At 33.4% G+C, this 18,980-nt stretch overlaps 1 protein-coding gene and 1 long non-coding RNA gene across 2 annotated transcripts in view; both read right to left on the bottom strand.

Moving 5' to 3' along the window:
• LOC127706757 (transforming growth factor-beta receptor-associated protein 1-like) overlaps window positions 1-1,187 on the bottom strand; it is a 78,191-nt gene extending 77,004 nt beyond the window's left edge. Inside the window, exon 1 of the mRNA XM_052211419.1 lies at window positions 1,012-1,187. Within this exon, the coding sequence (XP_052067379.1) occupies window positions 1,012-1,086 (75 nt within the window). The 5' untranslated portion in view covers window positions 1,087-1,187. The remainder of the gene's footprint in view (window positions 1-1,011) is intronic.
• A 5,184-nt stretch (window positions 1,188-6,371) lies between these two features.
• Window positions 6,372-8,797, bottom strand: LOC127706768 (uncharacterized). The gene is made up of 2 exons (XR_007984556.1): window positions 8,728-8,797; window positions 6,372-7,210 (listed from the first exon to the last, which is right to left on the bottom strand). It is a non-coding gene; the product is annotated as an uncharacterized LOC127706768 (long non-coding RNA).
• Window positions 8,798-18,980: the final 10,183 nt, after the last annotated feature.

Genomic DNA, 18,980 nt, shown 5'->3' with positions numbered 1-18,980 from the left:
TAAAGTCAAAGAGTTACTCCCTATATTTTTGCCCATTTTAAAATTCTTGTGCTGGAAATTATCAATTTATGTTCATTCATAGTAATATTTTGAAGTTAAAAATTGATAACAAAATATTATAAATTAATGGATGTACATGTAATTCAATCAAAAATGAAATTCTGTATAAATACAGAAATAAAACATTGTAAATGAGAGGTAATATCTGATATGATATTTGAATCTGAATTTGAATAAGGGAGCATCCTTTTAACTTCAATGGGGGGGGGGTTATGGTTTTTTGTCTGTCAAGAGTCAAAAAAAAAATCGCCCACTTTTTAAAAGTTTTTCAACGCTATCAATCAAATTATTTCTTTCAAAATTTAACACTATAAGGTTGAGGGAAAATCTGGGTTCAGAATATTTTTTTTGTCATCTGCTTGACCACAAATTTTTTTTTCATCAAATTGGGGATCACAATATTTTTTTAGGAAAAAAACATAACCCCCCCCCCCCCCCCCCTCTTCTTCCAGTAAGCGGCCACCGTCAACTGGTTGACTATCCTGCCACATTATTGGAGTGCGTGCATGAAAACAATTTTTAAATTTAGTAACAAAGTTAAATGGTCATTCCCCCAAAGCCAAGGACTGAAAAATATAAATATCAATAATTTAACACACTAAAAAAAATATTTCATTATACTAAACAGAATTAAACCAATTTTAAGCCTCCAGACTCTACCAGACTGTACCGACTCTGTTTAGTAAGACCATCCGATACCCCAGTTCGTTCGCAAAACATTAAAATCAACAGACTATAACCAAAATAATAAAAAAAATTACCAGCCAACAACGTAATGATTATTTCTGAACTGTTTAAAATTTTGAGAGGACGATTTTTAATGGAAACCCGTCAAATATATATTTACATTCTGAGGTTGTAAATAAACGCTCAGAATTAGAAAATTTTCTTGCAGATTCGTCTGCAAATACGAAATATGCAGGCTTATAGGTGCAAATATCGGACTTGTACCTGTGTTTTGGCTTTGTCGGACATCAATTTGATCCGCTCAATGGCAGGAACCAAATCGAAAGCTTTTATGCTCATCTTTTTTGCTTTGTTTTTATCTTAAAATGTGAAATGTTATTGTAAAATTGTATATTCCGATAAACTGGAAAATTTTCATGGACAGCGCCATATTGGATAGCAGCACCACCAACAATTTCCGGAAAATACACCCACTTTAAATCAAGGGTACATAACTTTTTTCGCGCGTTTTTTCCCTTTTCTTTTAAAAATACCCCCATAATATATATATATTTTCAACAACGTATATTTTTATTTGTGCAATTGACGCACATTTTTAGCATATAAACTTACTTAAATCGAAAAGAATGAAAAAATGCAAGCCTTTTTCTTTCGTTGTGTTTATTTTTCTCAATCTAGATTTCACGGTTATGAAGGCATATATTTATCATATATATATCTTTTTATTTATATCACCTTTTCATTCAAATCCATATCCATAAGTAAGCGTCAATAAATAAGCTTTATTCAGAGTCAGCATAGTATACAAACAAGAACATAATATAAGCTCAATTGAGCCTTTAACCGGAAAAAATCCAAGACCATGCAAATAAAGGAAACACTGCATGTAACAACAGATGAAACCTAGTTGTTGATAACAGATTCGATAAAATGTCATTAGTAACATGGTTGAACCCCCTCCCCCCCAGCCAAACCCCAAAAACGATTCTTAAAAAGTGAGGCGTGCCAATTTCAGAAGTTTTTCTGCACTAGCAGGAGAAGATTTTTAATTTAGACAATATTCCACTTTTGATGAAATCGCCGAACTAAGAACAAACTCTGGCATGTCATATACTCATTATGATACACAAAAAGAAATAGGCTAGGGCAGACGATATATAAAACACAGATATTCTAGTCTGTCTGCACGGCAAAATGCCGGCATATTTGAGTTAAGTCTAATTTAGTTGGCCAAAATTATACGGTGTAGTTAAGACGTCAGTTTATCTACTAGCATGATGTTCCATTGATATTAATACTTGAGAAAATTTCAGTTGAAGAAATATGTATAATTTGTTAAAATCTAAAGATTGTCTTCTAGAATCATAGGTGTTCTTTAGCTGGCCATGGCATTTTTCGTTTTATTCGGATTTCCGACGATTGGTTTTGACCAACACTGATGAGAAGTTATAATTTTGGAAATGCTGTATAAAATTAATTTCGGTTTTATTGTTTGTCAGCGTCAATTTCAAGAAGACATCCAGGTATGGATGAGACCTTCTTGTTTCTATAATATCATAAATTTTAAGCCGATAACAAGAATATAACAGATGTTTAACTAAGATAACAAGAATATAACAGATGTTAACTAAGATAACAAGAATATAACTAAGATAACAAGAATATACCAAATATTTAACTAAGATAACAAGCATATACCAGATGTTTAACTAAGATAACAAGCATATACCAGATGTTTAACTAAGATAACAAGAATATAACAGATGTTTAACTAAGATAACAAGCATATACCAAATATTTAACTAAGATAACAAGCATATACCAGATGTTTAACTAAGATAACAAGGATATAACAGATGTTTAACTAAGATAACAAGCATATAACAGATGTTTAACTAAGATAACAAGAATATAACAGATGTTTAACTAAGATAACAAGCATATACCAGATGTTTAACTAAGATAACAAGAATATAACAGATGTTTAACTAAGATAACAAGCATATACCAGATGTTTAACTAAGATAACAAGAATATAACAGATGTTTAACTAAGATAACAAGCATATACCAAATATTTAACTAAGATAACAAGCATATACCAGATGTTTAACTAAGATAACAAGAATATAACAGATGTTTAACTAAGATAACAAGCATATGCCAGATGTTTAACTAAGATAATAAGAATATAACAGATGTTTAACTAAGATAACAAGAATATAACAGATGTTAACTAAGATAACAAGGATACAACAGATGTTAACTAAGATAACAAAGTTTGCCCACGCATTAAATAATAGAGATATGCACCAAGCCATCAGGTATAGCGCATTCTCTGTGTTCGTTGATATTCGGGCATTGGGATATAAGCGTATGCTATGCTTTCCTTGAACACAACACGTGATTCTTAAACAATCTTCATAGCTATAAATAAATAAGCTTTATTTAGAGTCGGCATAGTATACAAATAAGGACATAACATAAGCTCTAATGAGCTTTCAACCGACATCAGGTACGCTCGAAACTAATATATAATTTGAGGATACAGCCAGTGCTGACGAACAAATGAATGGACGAAAAGACACAACTACCATGACACACACCCGCTACATTAAGTATTGTAAAACTGTTTTAAATGGAAAAGAACGAAGTGATTTAGAGTAAATCTCACCAAAGCTAACCGAGATATTGCATGATCATCATGATTGTATACAGGGACATTTAAGACATCTGTGTATGATGTCACCATGATTTTATACAGGGACATTTAAGACATCTGTCTATGATGTCAACATGATTTTATACAGGGACATTTAAGTCATATGTCTGTGATGTCTTCATGATTTTATATAGGGACATTCAAGTCATCTGTCTGTGATGTCATCATGATTTTATACAGGGACATTTAAGACATCTGTCTGTGATGACATCATGATTTTATACATGGACATTTAAGTCATCTGTCTGTGATGACATCATGATTTTATACATGGACATTTAAGTCATCTGTCTATGATGCCATCATGATTTTATACATGGACATTTAAGACATCTGTCTGTGATGCCATCATGATTTTATACAGGGACATTTAAGATATCTGTCTGTGATGTCATCATGATTTTATACAGAGACATTTAAGACATCTGTCTATGATGCCAACATAGTTTTATACAGGGACATTTAAGACATATGTCTGTGATGTCAAAAAGGATTTCCTTTCTATTTATTAAACATCGACATGCGTTCAAACAAATAGCAGTAAAGCAGTATGCTAATTCCGGTAGTTGTATTTTTGAACTAATAGTGTAATTTGGAGTACAAGTTTTCTAATAGACGGACGGCATACCGATCTAAGATTTAAAGATTTGTAACTGTGTTCATAAAGCAGATTTAATATCATGGTCAATTAGGTAAATGTTTTAAATATTACTACTACTCCTTAGATGCAGTGCTTTCTTTAGATATAAGCCATTTTAAAAGATGACCTTAGGTTGATCCATTCAAACTGAGACTACTCTAACGAGTGTTATAGTAGTCTCAGATTCAAATGACAAAAAAATCAAGGACACAAAAGACTCAATACAACATAATCTGCTTCTTCCATCAATTGACTATTAGAATGAATCTGAAAAAAGGACACCACAGACACACCAAATTCTACATCTATACACGAAACGATAAAGACAATAACAAAGTTTCCATCTATTTTTTCAAAATGATTCACTCTTCATTGGATGCTGTCGCGAAACAAATGGCTAAAAACATTTAGGACATGGGACTTTTCAAATTCTTAGTCGAGGTAATTTAACAACGCCATGACAAACAACGAAAGACGATGAAAAGACAAACAAGTTCACAAAACACTACCTACAAAACTAAAGACTGAGCAACACGGCCACCACTCAAAACTGGCGTTGATCTTAGGTGCTTTGGGATGGTAAGCAGATCCTGCTCCACTAGTGGCCGTGACCCGTTGTGTTGCTCATGGTAAGTACAAATTCGATGACGAGTCTCACTCGATGATGTCCCATGCAATCTAGGAAATTGTGGTTTCGACAATTGGAACATATCTTTTGTCATTTGTAATTTTTTAATAGCGTACTGAGAAATAGCTCATTCAAGACATTATACACAATGCATTGGTATCAACACTAGGAAACATTAAAGGCTCAATCACTAACTCATGGACCACTATGATGTGAATGACTTAAAAAGTTGAACACACGTTTCTCATGATACTGCCTGTTCTATTATTTGTTTTGTGTCTTTATTGACTTTCAAAATTTGGTAAATAAGAGATGCTAACTTTTCTACAACACCCAATATCCTTACCCGTATTAGTAGATTTCACACACCCCAAGCTTTAGTAATTGTTGTTGCTGATATTTTTATTTTCTGTTGTGAATATGTTTTGGGCATAAAACTTGATCTTTTTTGTTGTTGTCTAGTTCTTACTCTTCTAAATGAATATCAAACTGCTTTTCTCTAAACCTCAAATGAATATCAATAAGCACCATATAAGCACTTCACATTCTAACAGCTCATAGCTTAAACAATAACTAGTACAAAACATTAGAATATAGTATATTATTAAAATCCAGTGGATTTGCAATTGTGGTTTGAAGTATAGGAAATCCCTTGCTTACCACTATTCTTTTCTTCACTTTCCTATTTCAGTAGTAGAAAATACCAGTAGGCAATTAAAAGCATAAGTCGAAAAGATTGACAACACCGTAGCTAAAACAAAGAAAGACATATCACAAACAACTTCACATCAGAAACTGAATAAAAAATCAAGCAAAACGATCCCCACCAAATAGAAGATGACCTCGGGTTTTCTTATGGATAGAATAAAAACAGTGATACATTGTATATATTCTGTGCAATAGAATCGAAGAGAGGAGGACAGAATTTTGGATCTAAGACAAGTGGAAAAGGAATATCTTAGTCGACAGTTTTTTTGTTTTACACGTTCCAATATGAAACTTATTGATAATAACCAAGCCAGCGGATTCGGTTTAAGAACTACAATGAACCAGTACAAGATTGTAGTTGAGCTAGACTATACCAGGAAGCCCAGGGACTTTGATTTGAACAGATGTTTGAATCATCAACAATAGTCGGTGTATGTTATATTGACGAGTTTGAATGACGAACGAAAGGGATGTGTTATGTATTTCTTAATGTAAAATATCTATTGGAAAAAAAATATAGCTATCCCCAAATCGTACACCTTCACATTCGGTAGTTGCATTGACGTGTATTGGATAGAATTTACAACAAAAACGAACAACAACAATCACACAAGTAATTCAAGGAAATATGTCTGCTGGGTGGATTTACCACACCATTATTAACCTAAATTCTTATAATATTGAAAATGTCAAAGGGAAATTGCTACTTGGTATGCGATGTGACCTTTAATGTGAAGCCATTATTTCGATCTATGAAATAAGAATTTACTTAACGCCTTAGATGGAAGAATATTTGAACTATACATGTTACATAACAGAAAATAATGCTTTCTTCTTCGTTTGCTGATCTTGTTGGTATATCATATACAATCTGTACTAAATTTGACTTTCCAAAACGTTCTTGTGGTAAATAAATCTTTTTCAAAATACATTTCGCTTCTTTATTTTCAAATTTGAATGTACATATTACCAAAATATAGCAGATATAAGATATGATTGTTGGTGTTCATTTATGTTTACCATTTGAAATCATCATCCTCAGCATCGAAAGATACTGATAGATTTTTCTTCCGGATAGACTGACGAGGTCTTGCATTACTGAGTGATGAGTAATCTGGTGGTGGAGATTCCTTTTCTTGTGGTCTCCATTTTGGTTGAATTATTGGCAACATAGAAGACAGTTTACATCTTTTAAGAAATGACATATCACTTTCCTCAAGTGAATCTTCTTTTTCCATAACTCCAAAATTGTTTATTTTTTTAAGTGGATAAAAATTATCTTCATTGAGCAAATATGATTTAATTTGATACTCATGTAACTTCTTGTCCATGTAACTGTCACTTTTAGAACTGAAAGTATCATGAACACGACTTAAGTCATACGGTACAGATTTATATTCTTTATAATCATATTCATGAATAGAACTCTCTGGTCCACCAATAGGAATTAGTTCTACATTTGTGTTTCTTCGTGTATGTTTTAAGGATTTCACTTCTTCGTGCTGCTCTCTTGTTATATAATTTGGTTTAAATTCTTTATACACGTGTTCATGAAAGTTGTCGTAGGAACGATGTTTTTCGTATAATTCATGTACTTTTTCGTATTCATGAACTCTATTATACTCTTGTATATTTTTATTTACGCGCAAATGTCCATTAAATGTAAAAATTTCATATTCAGGTAACCTTCTCGCAACATTGTCAAAAATCTGTCGCTCTGGTCCAACCGGATACTGGGATATTCTAGGTCCTTTTCTCTCCATTTCCTGCAAATAACATTTTAAGATCAAGTAACTTCATGAGGAAATATTACTACAAATAACATAAACTTCTTTCTTTTAGGAAGTGGGGCGGGTGAGAAAACTTGAACAAAACTTTCTGGAGCGGGGCGGTTGGGAAAACAACAAGATTCTAAAGGAGCGGGGCGGGTGAGAAAACATGAACAATACTTTTAGGGAGTGGGGCGGGTGAGAAAACATGAACAAGACTTTTAGGGAGTGGGGCGGGTTAGAAAACATGAACAAGACTTTTAGGGAGTGGGGCGGGTTAGAAAACATGAACAAGACTTTCAGGGAGTGGGGCGGGTTAGAAAACATGAACAAGACTTTTGAGGAGTGGGTCGGGTGAGAAAACATGAAAAAGATTTTAAGGGAGTAGGGCGGGTTAGAAAACATGAACAAGACTTTTGAGGAGTGGGGCGGTTGTGAAAACCTGATGAACAAGACTTTTAGGGAGTGTGGCGGGTAAGAAAACATTAACAAGACTTTTAGGGAGGGGGGGGGGGGCGTGTGAGAAAACACGAACAAGGATTTTAGGGAGTGGGGCGGGTGAATAAACACGAACAAGACTTTTAAGGAGTGGGGCGGATGAGAAAACATTAACAAGACTTTTAGGGATTGGGGAGGGTGAGAAAACATGAACAAGACAGATACAAAATAACCCGCTTTTTAATGTTTGAATCTTATATGCCTTAACCAGAATAATCAATCCAGTCACTCCTCTAAATCGGTCACTCCTACTAATCGATCTCTCCTACTTGTAGCCATTGCGTAGAGCACTAGAATATAATATATATATATAACTGAATTATTCGGGTTAACATAGTCTAAGCTTACAAGCACTAGAATATAACGACTGGATTATTCGGGTAAACATAGCCTAAGCCTACAAACTCCAGAATATAGCGACTGAATTATTCGAGTTAACAAAGCCTAGGCTTACAAGCTCCAGAATATAACGACTGAATTATTCGGGGTATCAAAGCCTAAGCTTACAAGCACTAGAATATAACGACTGAATTATTCGGGTCAACATAGCCTAAGCTTACAAACTCCAGAATATAACGACTGAATTATCTGGGTTAACAGAGCCTAAGCTACCATTGATTGATTGATTGTTGGTTGCTTAACGTCCAGTGGCAAATATTTCATGCATACTAAGCTACCAAGGCAAACTCCATATTTACTGAATAGTTTAAAAAGGATAAAATGATTTTTGAATTAGTTTGATCATTTCGTAATAAAACTTTCTCTTTTTTTCTTCATTTTTACGAATGCAGAGTGTAGTAGTTTTGTAAGGGCTCATGCACAGATACATTATTATACATAAAAAGATATCGACTGTATAGTGCCATAAATTGACAGCCATTAAATAAGTAAAGAGAAGTTATGAAGGTATTTTCATGTGAAAAATAAGTAAAAAAGGAATACATATGTACGTGTATATTTTCTTTACTGACAAAAGCAGAAATTTAAGAAATAATATCACTCTATGTAATACTTACAAGACAAATACTGAAATTAACTCCAGTTACATAATGAAGTGACACAAAACAATATAGAATATATTTTAATGAATTGATCAATGACTCAATTGATTGAAACTTTTTTGTTAATTTCTCAAATTACCTATTGATTTGCCTTGGTATTGGTATCATTGTTATACACATAATATCTCAAATTACAAGTATACATAAAGCAAGTTATTAAAACAATACATAACCAATATAAACAATACAAACATTAATGTTTGTACTGTTGTCAATAATTCATATTACTTTTAATCTACATATCAAATATAGACTTGACATTAGTGGAAAGGGAAACAAAAACGGTGAACTAACTTGCAAATGCATGCAATGTTGATAGTGTAAAGCCTTATTTTGTAGATGAAATACTTGCTGTAAAAAGTTTCTGCATCTCTATTGAATATAGTCATTACATTTTCTGTTTACAGTTTCTGTCTATCTAGTTTTCAAGACATAACGCAAAAACGTTAAAATTGGTCAAAATTGTCATCTATAAGGAGTTGTCTGACAATTTTTGTAGATAAATTTTGACCCACTGAGCGACAAATTTGGTACCAAGATTAACTTTTCTGTCAAACGACTATAATTTTCTTGATATAAGACAATTACATGTTTTTTCACTCGCATGCACTATTTTTATCTTGGAGGTCATTGTTTGCTTGATAGCGGGATCATCGAGTTTTATTATTACAGTGGACTCCCTGAACGAGATGCAGGTCAAGTTGGTTCCAATTAACCTGGTAGTTTCAGAAGATCCGATATTTTTAAAAGCTTATAAAGGATGATAGACGGCAAGTGATGGTAGCTGGAAGCTGGCACTGATCCATTGGGTAATGCGAGCTAAAAACAAAAACAAAAACGCAAGATCTTATTTATATACATGTAATTGAAAGAGTTAAAGTTCTGACGAGGAGAAATATAAGAACCCTTTAAAGTGCAAGGGAAATTAAAAAAAAACATTTGGAAACATTCTTAAATAAGAGTACACTCGCACAATAGTCTCGCCTGCTTTACTGGTCACGATGGATTTTTCATGTTGAAAGTCTTCAAAATTAAGGTATTACTACGTGTATCACGAAAACTAATTAAATGAAAATGAGAGAATTGTTCGACGATGCATGCAAGTACAACTAAAAAATCTTTCTATAAACCGAATATAATTGATCTACTAGTATTACTTATAGTATCTGAGGGACGAACCTCATTACAAAAACGTATCGTTGACCAAAAAATCATGAAAATGAAGTCAAGGTCAGAGGAACCTTGTCCGACTGGAAGGTTCATCTTACAATCAATCTATACACGTAATATTAGTTATTACTTAGAGTATATGAGAAACAGACCTTTTCCCAAAAACCTAACGGTAGGCAAATGACGATGATAGTAAGGTCAAGGTCAAATTATCCTACACATAAGAAATCTACACATAACCGTCATTCTATACACCGAACAATAATAGACTACTTTCGAGGTCATTGCATTTCCGTCAAAAACTTTGGTTTTAGAGAACATCAATCGACAGTCGTGCGTTTAGTGGCATCGTCACTTCCTTCCCATGTTGAGCGAGCGGTCGAAAAAATATGATGCTATATTGATAATATTGCACGAGTTATTCGGCAAATTAAATTCTTATAATTGATAATCAGTACAGCTGTCATTATGGAATTGTGATTAAATACCTACGGAACAAAAATTATTTCTAGTTTATCCTGCATAATGACGGTCAGGAAGACGCTTGATGAACTTTAATGTCTTTAATAGTGCAGGGATACAGGCGGTCCCCTCTATCTGGTAAATGACGCCATACAGGCCACAAAATTGATGAACTTTTCCGGTGCAGGACATATCTAGAAAGTGGTCTATTGACCTAGAGTAATTATAGAATCAGAAAAATGGACGTTATCACTACCCGAACTCTCCTTCCTTCTGAAGTATGTAGCGTCATACAAAATGTTTACACCGTCAGATTAGTAACTAACAAGGAGAAGACTATCAAACCATAAATATAGGAAGAACCGACAACACCATTGCCGAAAAGAAAATAAAAATACAAAAGTCCACAAAACATTACACATTAAAAGGTTGATAAACACAGAATTCTCTAAAACCGACAGTCATCGAACTCAGAGCTAAGAGTGACCACGCATATCACACGAATTCAAATAAGATTCTATATATATCAGAATACAAAATACGTTCATTAAGGCGAAGTGTACTTTATTTGGCGTTTTTTTTCTTTTTAAATATTGAAATTTAAAAAAAAATGGAATTCGTTGAACTGCATCTGAATATCGATTATCTAGGGAAATTAACATTGGAAGAAACATCCACAATAAAAAGAAATGGCCTGGGTATATTTCATATCTTATTCAAAGTGCAGATATATCAAATAACTCTAAAATTCTAACTTTGTTGGCCATGTCGCTTTTACATGTGAGGCCATCATTAAAAGTTTATGTTGAAGTTGCAAGTCCAGGCCTTGCAGGTGTGGTTAGGGGAATTAATGTTAACCAACAGCATAGAACATTAAACTTGCTCAGGTAAGAACATTTATTTCTGTTTTGTCCGGTGTTATCATTTACTTGTCATTTTGGCATATCGAACAGACCTAGAGACTATTCATCTCGTGGCGGTCGATTTATGGTGTGAAATCTTGTTTTAGTTTGAATTTAAATTTAATTTGGGGTTCAATTATTTGTTTCAGGGGTTTTTCCATGCAGTTTTATGCTCAGTTTTGAAGCGGCAGCGTTTAAATGGCCAGCCAACGTACGTCCCATTTATTGACACAGATCTACCAAAATAACAGTTACGAAAGTTAATCATCGTATCATACAACGGCCAGTAATTATGTTATGTGGCAGAAATATGTATTTTGCGTATAAGGAAGTTGGTGTTAATTTGGCGGAAACTGGTGTTTGATTTACCGGAAGTTGGTGTAAATTGATTGGTAGTTCCGTTAATTTGAAAAACCAGAAGATAATGGTGAAGTATAAATTGCCGGGGGTATTAAAGTGTAAATGCATCGACCGTGAAAGGGCTGTATAGCCAGTCAAGGTCGTTAAAAACTTCCATATATATGTGTAAATGCTGTTTGTATTCGTGATCCGATATATATATATATATATATATATACACATTTAAAGGTTGGTCATTGAAAATGTGATGATTATATCAACCGGAAGTGTCATGTCAGTAGAAAGCTGTGAAATTAGTGCAATGTTAAATGAAGTGAATATATGGTGAGCCATACATCTTAAAGAAGTTGATAGTGTTATATTTCAAAGTCACTATTAAGTCAGTGAAAGGTTTAGTAAAGTGAAATTTAGATTTATTCGATTTGAAAGTATTTGAAGTTCCAAGTACCGAAACGTCCTATATAGATCTTGACCGAAATCAAAGTGTATGGTAGTAGCTGTGATGAGACATTTTGCTGATTTGTTTTAAAGTTTTACTAACTAATGTTTGAATTTTGACTTTGTTTGTTTGTAATCATTCTTTCATTTGCATATCCATTGATTTGTGTTCATTTGCATGTTGTAATTGTGTTTAGATTTGTTTGATTTTTGTTCAGTTTAGTTTTAGTAAAATATTATATTTACTTTTGTTTCTATGGATGTTGGCCGACTGACAATACGATCATTATCCTACGTCTTTACAATGGTGGCAGCGGTTGTTTCCTTCTTCGAAAACAACAAAACATCTAAATACAAAGTATTACAGACAATGAAACTGGATTAAATTGATTATATCTCAAAATGTATCAGAATTCTATGTAAAACCAAGAACGTCAAACAATTTCATAGTGTCTAAATTTAAGGGATTCAGTACAGTGTAACTATAGCGACTCAAGGTGTTGAGAGTAGTTTCCTCTGCATTTTGTTTTTCTTACAGGGTAAAAAACTGAAATCCAAGTGAATTTCCATGAAGATCTTGATAAAAATACCCAAATAGGTAATAAATTTATTGAAACTGATCCTACCTCTGTCTGGAAAATATAAGACTAGTCAAATATTATATTGTAATGTTTATTAACAAAATTAAAATGTTGATCTTTTTAATGAATAGATATTGCTACGTATTAGAAGATCTATAGACTGAAAAGGGTCTTCCAAATTAGACGGCCTTTGTGGATTTTCTCCCGTCACTTTATTTTCGTTATGTTTATATTCCTTAGACGGACGATTGCGTGGTGAAAATGATGAAATCTTTGGTTTAAGATCAAATCTTGTCTGCTTTACAACCGGTAAAATTAACCGCGGTTTTGTTATTTTAGCTATAAACACATCACTAGAATTCAAACTTGCTCGACGTTTCTGAGATCGCTTTTTAGGAGGTAACGGTTCCTTGGTTTTAGTATGCATTACAACTGGTAGAACCACGGGAAGCACTGGCATTGTTTTATCCGTCTTTCTAACCGAAACTTTATCATCCGTTTGCTTTTGAGGGGATTTAGGTTTCTCCTGGTTCTTGAGGGAAGGCTTTTTAATAATTTTTCTCTTAGTTTCACTGTCATTTTGTTTACTATCGTCGAATAAGTCATTGTTTCCCTCAAACAAGTCGACCTTTTTAAATGGATCGTAATTTTGCTTGTTCAGTTTATAAGATTTCGGTCTTTCATATTCACGTGTCTTCTGTTGTATTGGATCTTCTAACTGAACGTCTAGTGCATTGCGGTAAGAACTTAAGTTATAAGGTTTAGGTTTGTATTCCATGACGAACTTTATATCTAGCTGTCCATAATAAATAAAAACGAACTTATTATTTCATCTTAAACTTTCTTGTTTTAAACAGTCATAGTAAGTCTTGTTGCAACTAATAGTATAAAATTTCCAGAATATCATCCAAAAAATGTGCAATGTCTTTTAAGATTAGCTCCAAAATGTATCTTAGTTCTTAACTAATAGGTGACACGAAATCACTTTTAATTCGTGTTAAAAAAAATCCAATAAATGCATACGTGCGTTCACGTCTTGCAATCAGTTTAAAAATCGTAAATGTTCGCTAAATCTATGACGTTTAAAAGCATGTCATATCGATTAGGGAACTAATTATAGTCGTTCCTTCTGTTTTATTGTATTGTTAATGAGTTACTTGATTCAACTTTTGAAAGGTGATCCCCACAATCTGAGTTTGTTTACGTTAGGTACGGTCAGGAACTGTAGGTGGCATGTTACACCTGACCATAGAAAATAAAAGTAAAAAGGTGATCTTCAAATTTGACTTTATTTACGTTAGGTACGGTCAGGAACTGTGGTACGATCAGGAACTGTGGTGTGTTATTCCTGGCCTTACAAATAAAACAAAAACATTTGATATGCGCACATAACATTACAATTCAGTTTCGATTTACTGTTCACATTAGGGATGTTGTATCCATTTTGGTTGAATAATTGGCAACATGGATGATAGTTCGTAGTTTTTCAGAAATTCCATGTCATCATCTTCATCCGAAGCATCGTTTTCTATGTCATTTGTTTTTTCATATTTTTCTTGCATTTCCAGGGGTGTCTGTTGCTTCTCTGGCATCCCCGGAGGAGATTTAGGCTCCTGTTGTTCCTGTATTTGCAAGTTTGTTGATTTAGGTTCCATTTGTTCCTGTATGGGCAAATTTGTTGATTTATGTTCCTCTTGTTCCTGTATGGGCGAGTTTGTTTTATCTTCAAGTTCATTCTCTGCACCGCTATCATATTTTGGTTTCGTTTCTTCGAACAAATCAACCTTTTTAAAGGGATCAAAAGTCTGGCTGGTGCCTGTATAAGATTTCGGTCTACTGTATTCCCGTGGTTTGTGTTCAAAAGGATCTTTTAGTTTCCTATTAAATGTTTCTTCAACAGAACTAAGATTTAATTGTGTTTTATCCTCCATAAGTTTTGTTTAGCTTCAGTGACTATCTTTCCAAAGTATCTATTTATTCAATAGTGGTTTCTTTTGAATTTCAACAGATTGTCAAGATTGTCATTAATTGTTAATGGTTACTTCCTGTGTTATTCCTAATTTCATCTCATTTTCCCGAACAAAATCTCACGAATGCGTTAATTGAAATGTCAAACATTCATTTGGAATGGTATCACAGTATTTTATACTTAATAATCCGAACTATTCTTTTCCATGATACGAAATCTACTGTAAGTTTGTTTCATGTTGTTAGTAGACAATTTGCGAGGATTTTTTTTTAAATAAATTATTCTGCGTCTACGTAAAATATCTATTTTCAGGCGTCAATGGATTCACTTGATAACTATCATATTTTCAAGTACACACTATGCGATAATCTGTAAAATGTTCCTTTGTTTTATAATGTAATAGTGTCTTTAAGGTCAAGTTACATTAAATGGGTCATGTCACAGGTTTTTTGTAAGGTTTTCCATACAACTGCGGTATGTTAAACTTGAACTTAAAATCGAAAAAAATAATTCATTTATTCCTTTTATTTTGTAAAATATTATTGAATGAATTCTTTTCAAATAAATGCAGATTTGTATATGAAACATAATTTAACAATTTAACAATGGCGCAAACATTTTGTTTCATATCATAAAGTTTATGGATTTTATATGGGATGTGTTAAAAAGAAAAAATGTCACAGTGGACAATTTTAAACATCTGTAAGTTTATCTTTTTTATCTGAAAAATAGGTTTTTTTAATATATTTCTTCTTCTTCTTTTCTTTTTTTTTTTTGTTGAGGGGGAGGGGAAACAAATCCTTTGTAGGAAAAATTGTATCCCTGCCTATACACACTTTCTTGCATGCGTAGTGATATGATGTGAATACGTTAAGTTATTTAAGAATTGAATACATCTTTTTGTATTTTATTAAGATGAAAAGGCGTTGACTGAGCATATTTTAAATGAAGCGCTTCCAATCCTCATACTATAAATGTGCAACCGATCAACTTACAACCCTAAAAAATTATAAAAAAGCCATTTAACTCTTAAATTACATTTTTATGCTACAGCCATGAAATTGCGAGTTATATCTAGTTTCGTTTGGTTTCTTATTCATTGTTGTGAATATGTCACTGAAAGCATGTGCAGTCATGAATGATTCGTTTTATTTGAAAATAAAATATAATTTTGAAATGTCTCGCGATTATCGATTTTCAGTCAGAACAATTTTGATATAGTCGAGCGTTTTAGTTTCGACAGATTTCATCTTTTGGAATTAACCATGTTCATAGTGTTAGATATGGATTGGTTAATGAGTCAATAAATTTGGTTGCGGATGTTATTAATAAATGAACATTTTTTATGTTCGTAATATTAAAAAAATGAAAACTAGCTTAAAGTAACTGGCCGACTGTTGGTAATTTAATTAATTTGTTTTATGCAGTTCGCTGCTGAAAAGAGACTTTAGAAGTTGAAATTGTATGGCTAATTTTATTAACTGCTGTAACAAAACGCATAAAATTTCCTCACAATATGTTAAGTTTCTTTGTTTCCAATACATTGTTGATTCTAATTTATTTTATATATCTTTTTGCCTTCCATATAATTTCATTTTTAATATTGATATTTTAAGGGGAGATAATAGACTATTTTAAACAGTTCTAAAATTAAAACAGTACTCTAATCAAGTCAAAATAAACTTCTTTCGTCCTGGAAATTTTAGTTAAAAACAGAATAAGGCTATGTTCATAGAAAACGTCGGGTAATATGAGCCTATTTTTTATAGTTTGGTATTATGAACAATGTTTTTACATTTAATTTTTTGATCTGTACACCGGCAGGTGCGCATCCAGGATTTTGAAAAATGGGAACCCTGACGAGCCATCGTTTGAATTAAGTGATACTTGTTAAAAGTCAATGCATTTAACATATATGAAACTCCATAAGCAGTCGGAATTACATGTGAAAAGAACATTTAATGGGACTAATCACGATATTTAATTGGTCTGACTTTTTGCGGTATTACGAGAACATTGCTAGACTGTAAGACTGGACAGAAGAGAGAAAACGGCTATTTTGTCCTACCTTCTGAAGAGGTCAAACAAAGCTTATGTGCATGGATTACCCAATAGTGATATTACGAACTGAAACTCATTTTTGCAGAAAATGGAACTTCGCTTTGGGCACTCATATATGAAGGAAGCGTGTCTAGTTGAATTAAAATCGAGTAAGCGTAAATCTGGAGAGACTTTTAGAGATCTAGGACAGTCTATTGAAGACCTGTACAGACGAGCATATCCTGATAGCACCGAAACAGTCCAGGAAAATATTATAAAGACCTTCATTGATGCTTGTCGTGATTTAGAGGAGGTTAGACTATGAGTTAGAAGTTCTCGACCCAAACTTTACAAGATGTCGTGACGAGTGCCATGGAAAATGCATCAGGCTTAGTGAACGGCAGAAGAATTCGGTGAAAAAAGACTGTATTCCGTTGAAACAAACAACAAATATCAATATTCAAAGAGAAAAACGAAAAATCAACAAAAAGAGGACGACATGCTCCAAGAATCCCTAAATAGAAGGCTGAAGATAGTCTTACATGATATAGTTATGGTGAAATTGGACATTACATAAGCCAGTGTGGTTGATTTCAGACAAGGAAATGAATTGTTCTCCGCCTGTGAAAACGGACGGAGAAAATGCAGTAACGGACCACGACCGCAGCAGTGGGCCATACTCCGACCGCAGTTTATATGATGTCTAATAAGGTGTTAATAAGGATATTTCCAGTAAGGAAAGTATTTTAGTGGGGAAATATACGAGTGTGTGGGATATTCACTAGACGATTCTAAAAGGAATGAAGCTATTCAAGAATCCCAAGAAAGCCAACCTGAAAGGGAAAATCCGGACAGTGAATATTTACAGACGAACGACAGGCAAGATAATGTAGCCGTGATAGCTAGTGTAAAAGGAAATTCACGGATGATGATTGGCAGAATGATTGAGGGATCTGCTATAACTTGGAAGGTTAATACCGGAAAAGGAGAACACAGAAGAGAGCTTCTATAGCATAATGCCGGATTGTAGACATGTGCTGAGCCGAGTAGATGCACAATTTGAAATTGCTGATGGAAGTACACTGAAAAAATTTAGGAACGGTTGTAATAAACATTAGTTTTTGTTATTTTGTGCTGCATTTCCAATTTATCTTGAAGATGTGAAACTAAATCTATTAGGCGAAAACGTTTTTTTTCTTCAAAATATTGATGTCAACTCAAGATCCTAGATATAAATGGATTTAGAACTCCTTGAGCAAAAATGTGTCAAAGGCGATCTAGTCTTTTTTTTTAGCAATGGAAACTATAGATACTCCTGTGAGACATGAAGTAATTGTGAAAGCGAATCCCACTAGGAAGATGTATGGTGAAGAGAATTCAGAAGTTTTTGATAGTTTGTGCCCATATAGTAAATTCACGAAGAAGTATGGATTAGCCATTGAAAGGGTTTTCGTGAATGCATCACGTTCGAATAAATATTCGAGGATCCTAACCCTTATGATACCGATAGTATTCTTTTCAAAGGAACACATATTGAATTATTTGTTCCAGGTAAAACAATTGAATTTTTGGAAGATGGAGCTGTTTGTCATGTTCAGCAAGAGAAGGACAAAGATTCACGACATATTCCACAGTATATGAGGGACAGGTACAAGAAATTCTGCTAAAATATAAATATACATTCTATGTCCGACAGGAGAGCCAGGAAAAGCAACAATTTGTTAACCTACTAGTATCAAACTGAAAGACGACATTCCAGTAAAGGAACATACAAGAAAAATATTTCTTTATAAATGTCAAGAGATTGATGATGAATTGAAGAAGTTGGAGGATAAGAAATTTATGGAAAATTCCAAAAGCCCCTGTTCGTCAGCTTAGTATTAGTGGAAAAGAAAGATCTTTCGTGGCGGCTGTGTGTTGATTACAGTAAATTGAACGATAAGACGATCAAAGATGTGTATACGATCCCTAAAATAGAGGATAATATAGACGCACCGAGTGGAGCCAAATGGATGTCAGTTTTGAACCTGAGTATGGCTTATCATGAGATGTCTATGAATCCAGCAGATAAGGATAAGACTGCATTTTCTACACCCGGAGGTGGTTCATACCAATGTGTTACAATGACATTTGGATTGTGTAACGCAGGAGCTACGTTTCAAATAATTGTTGAGACAGCAATGCAAGTATTACAGTAGCACATTCTAGTTTTTTTACCTAGATGATATCATAGTGTTTAGTAAAACATTGTATAAACATTTGGTTAATTTGTAGAAAGTCTTTCAG

This window comes from Mytilus californianus, unplaced genomic scaffold (assembly GCF_021869535.1).
Source record: "Mytilus californianus isolate M0D057914Y unplaced genomic scaffold, xbMytCali1.0.p SCAF_6, whole genome shotgun sequence".
Taxonomy (NCBI): Eukaryota; Metazoa; Mollusca; class Bivalvia; order Mytilida; family Mytilidae; genus Mytilus; species Mytilus californianus.
The sequence above is the reverse complement of the archived record's forward strand: the minus strand, read 5'-3'. Positions and strand labels throughout refer to the sequence as shown.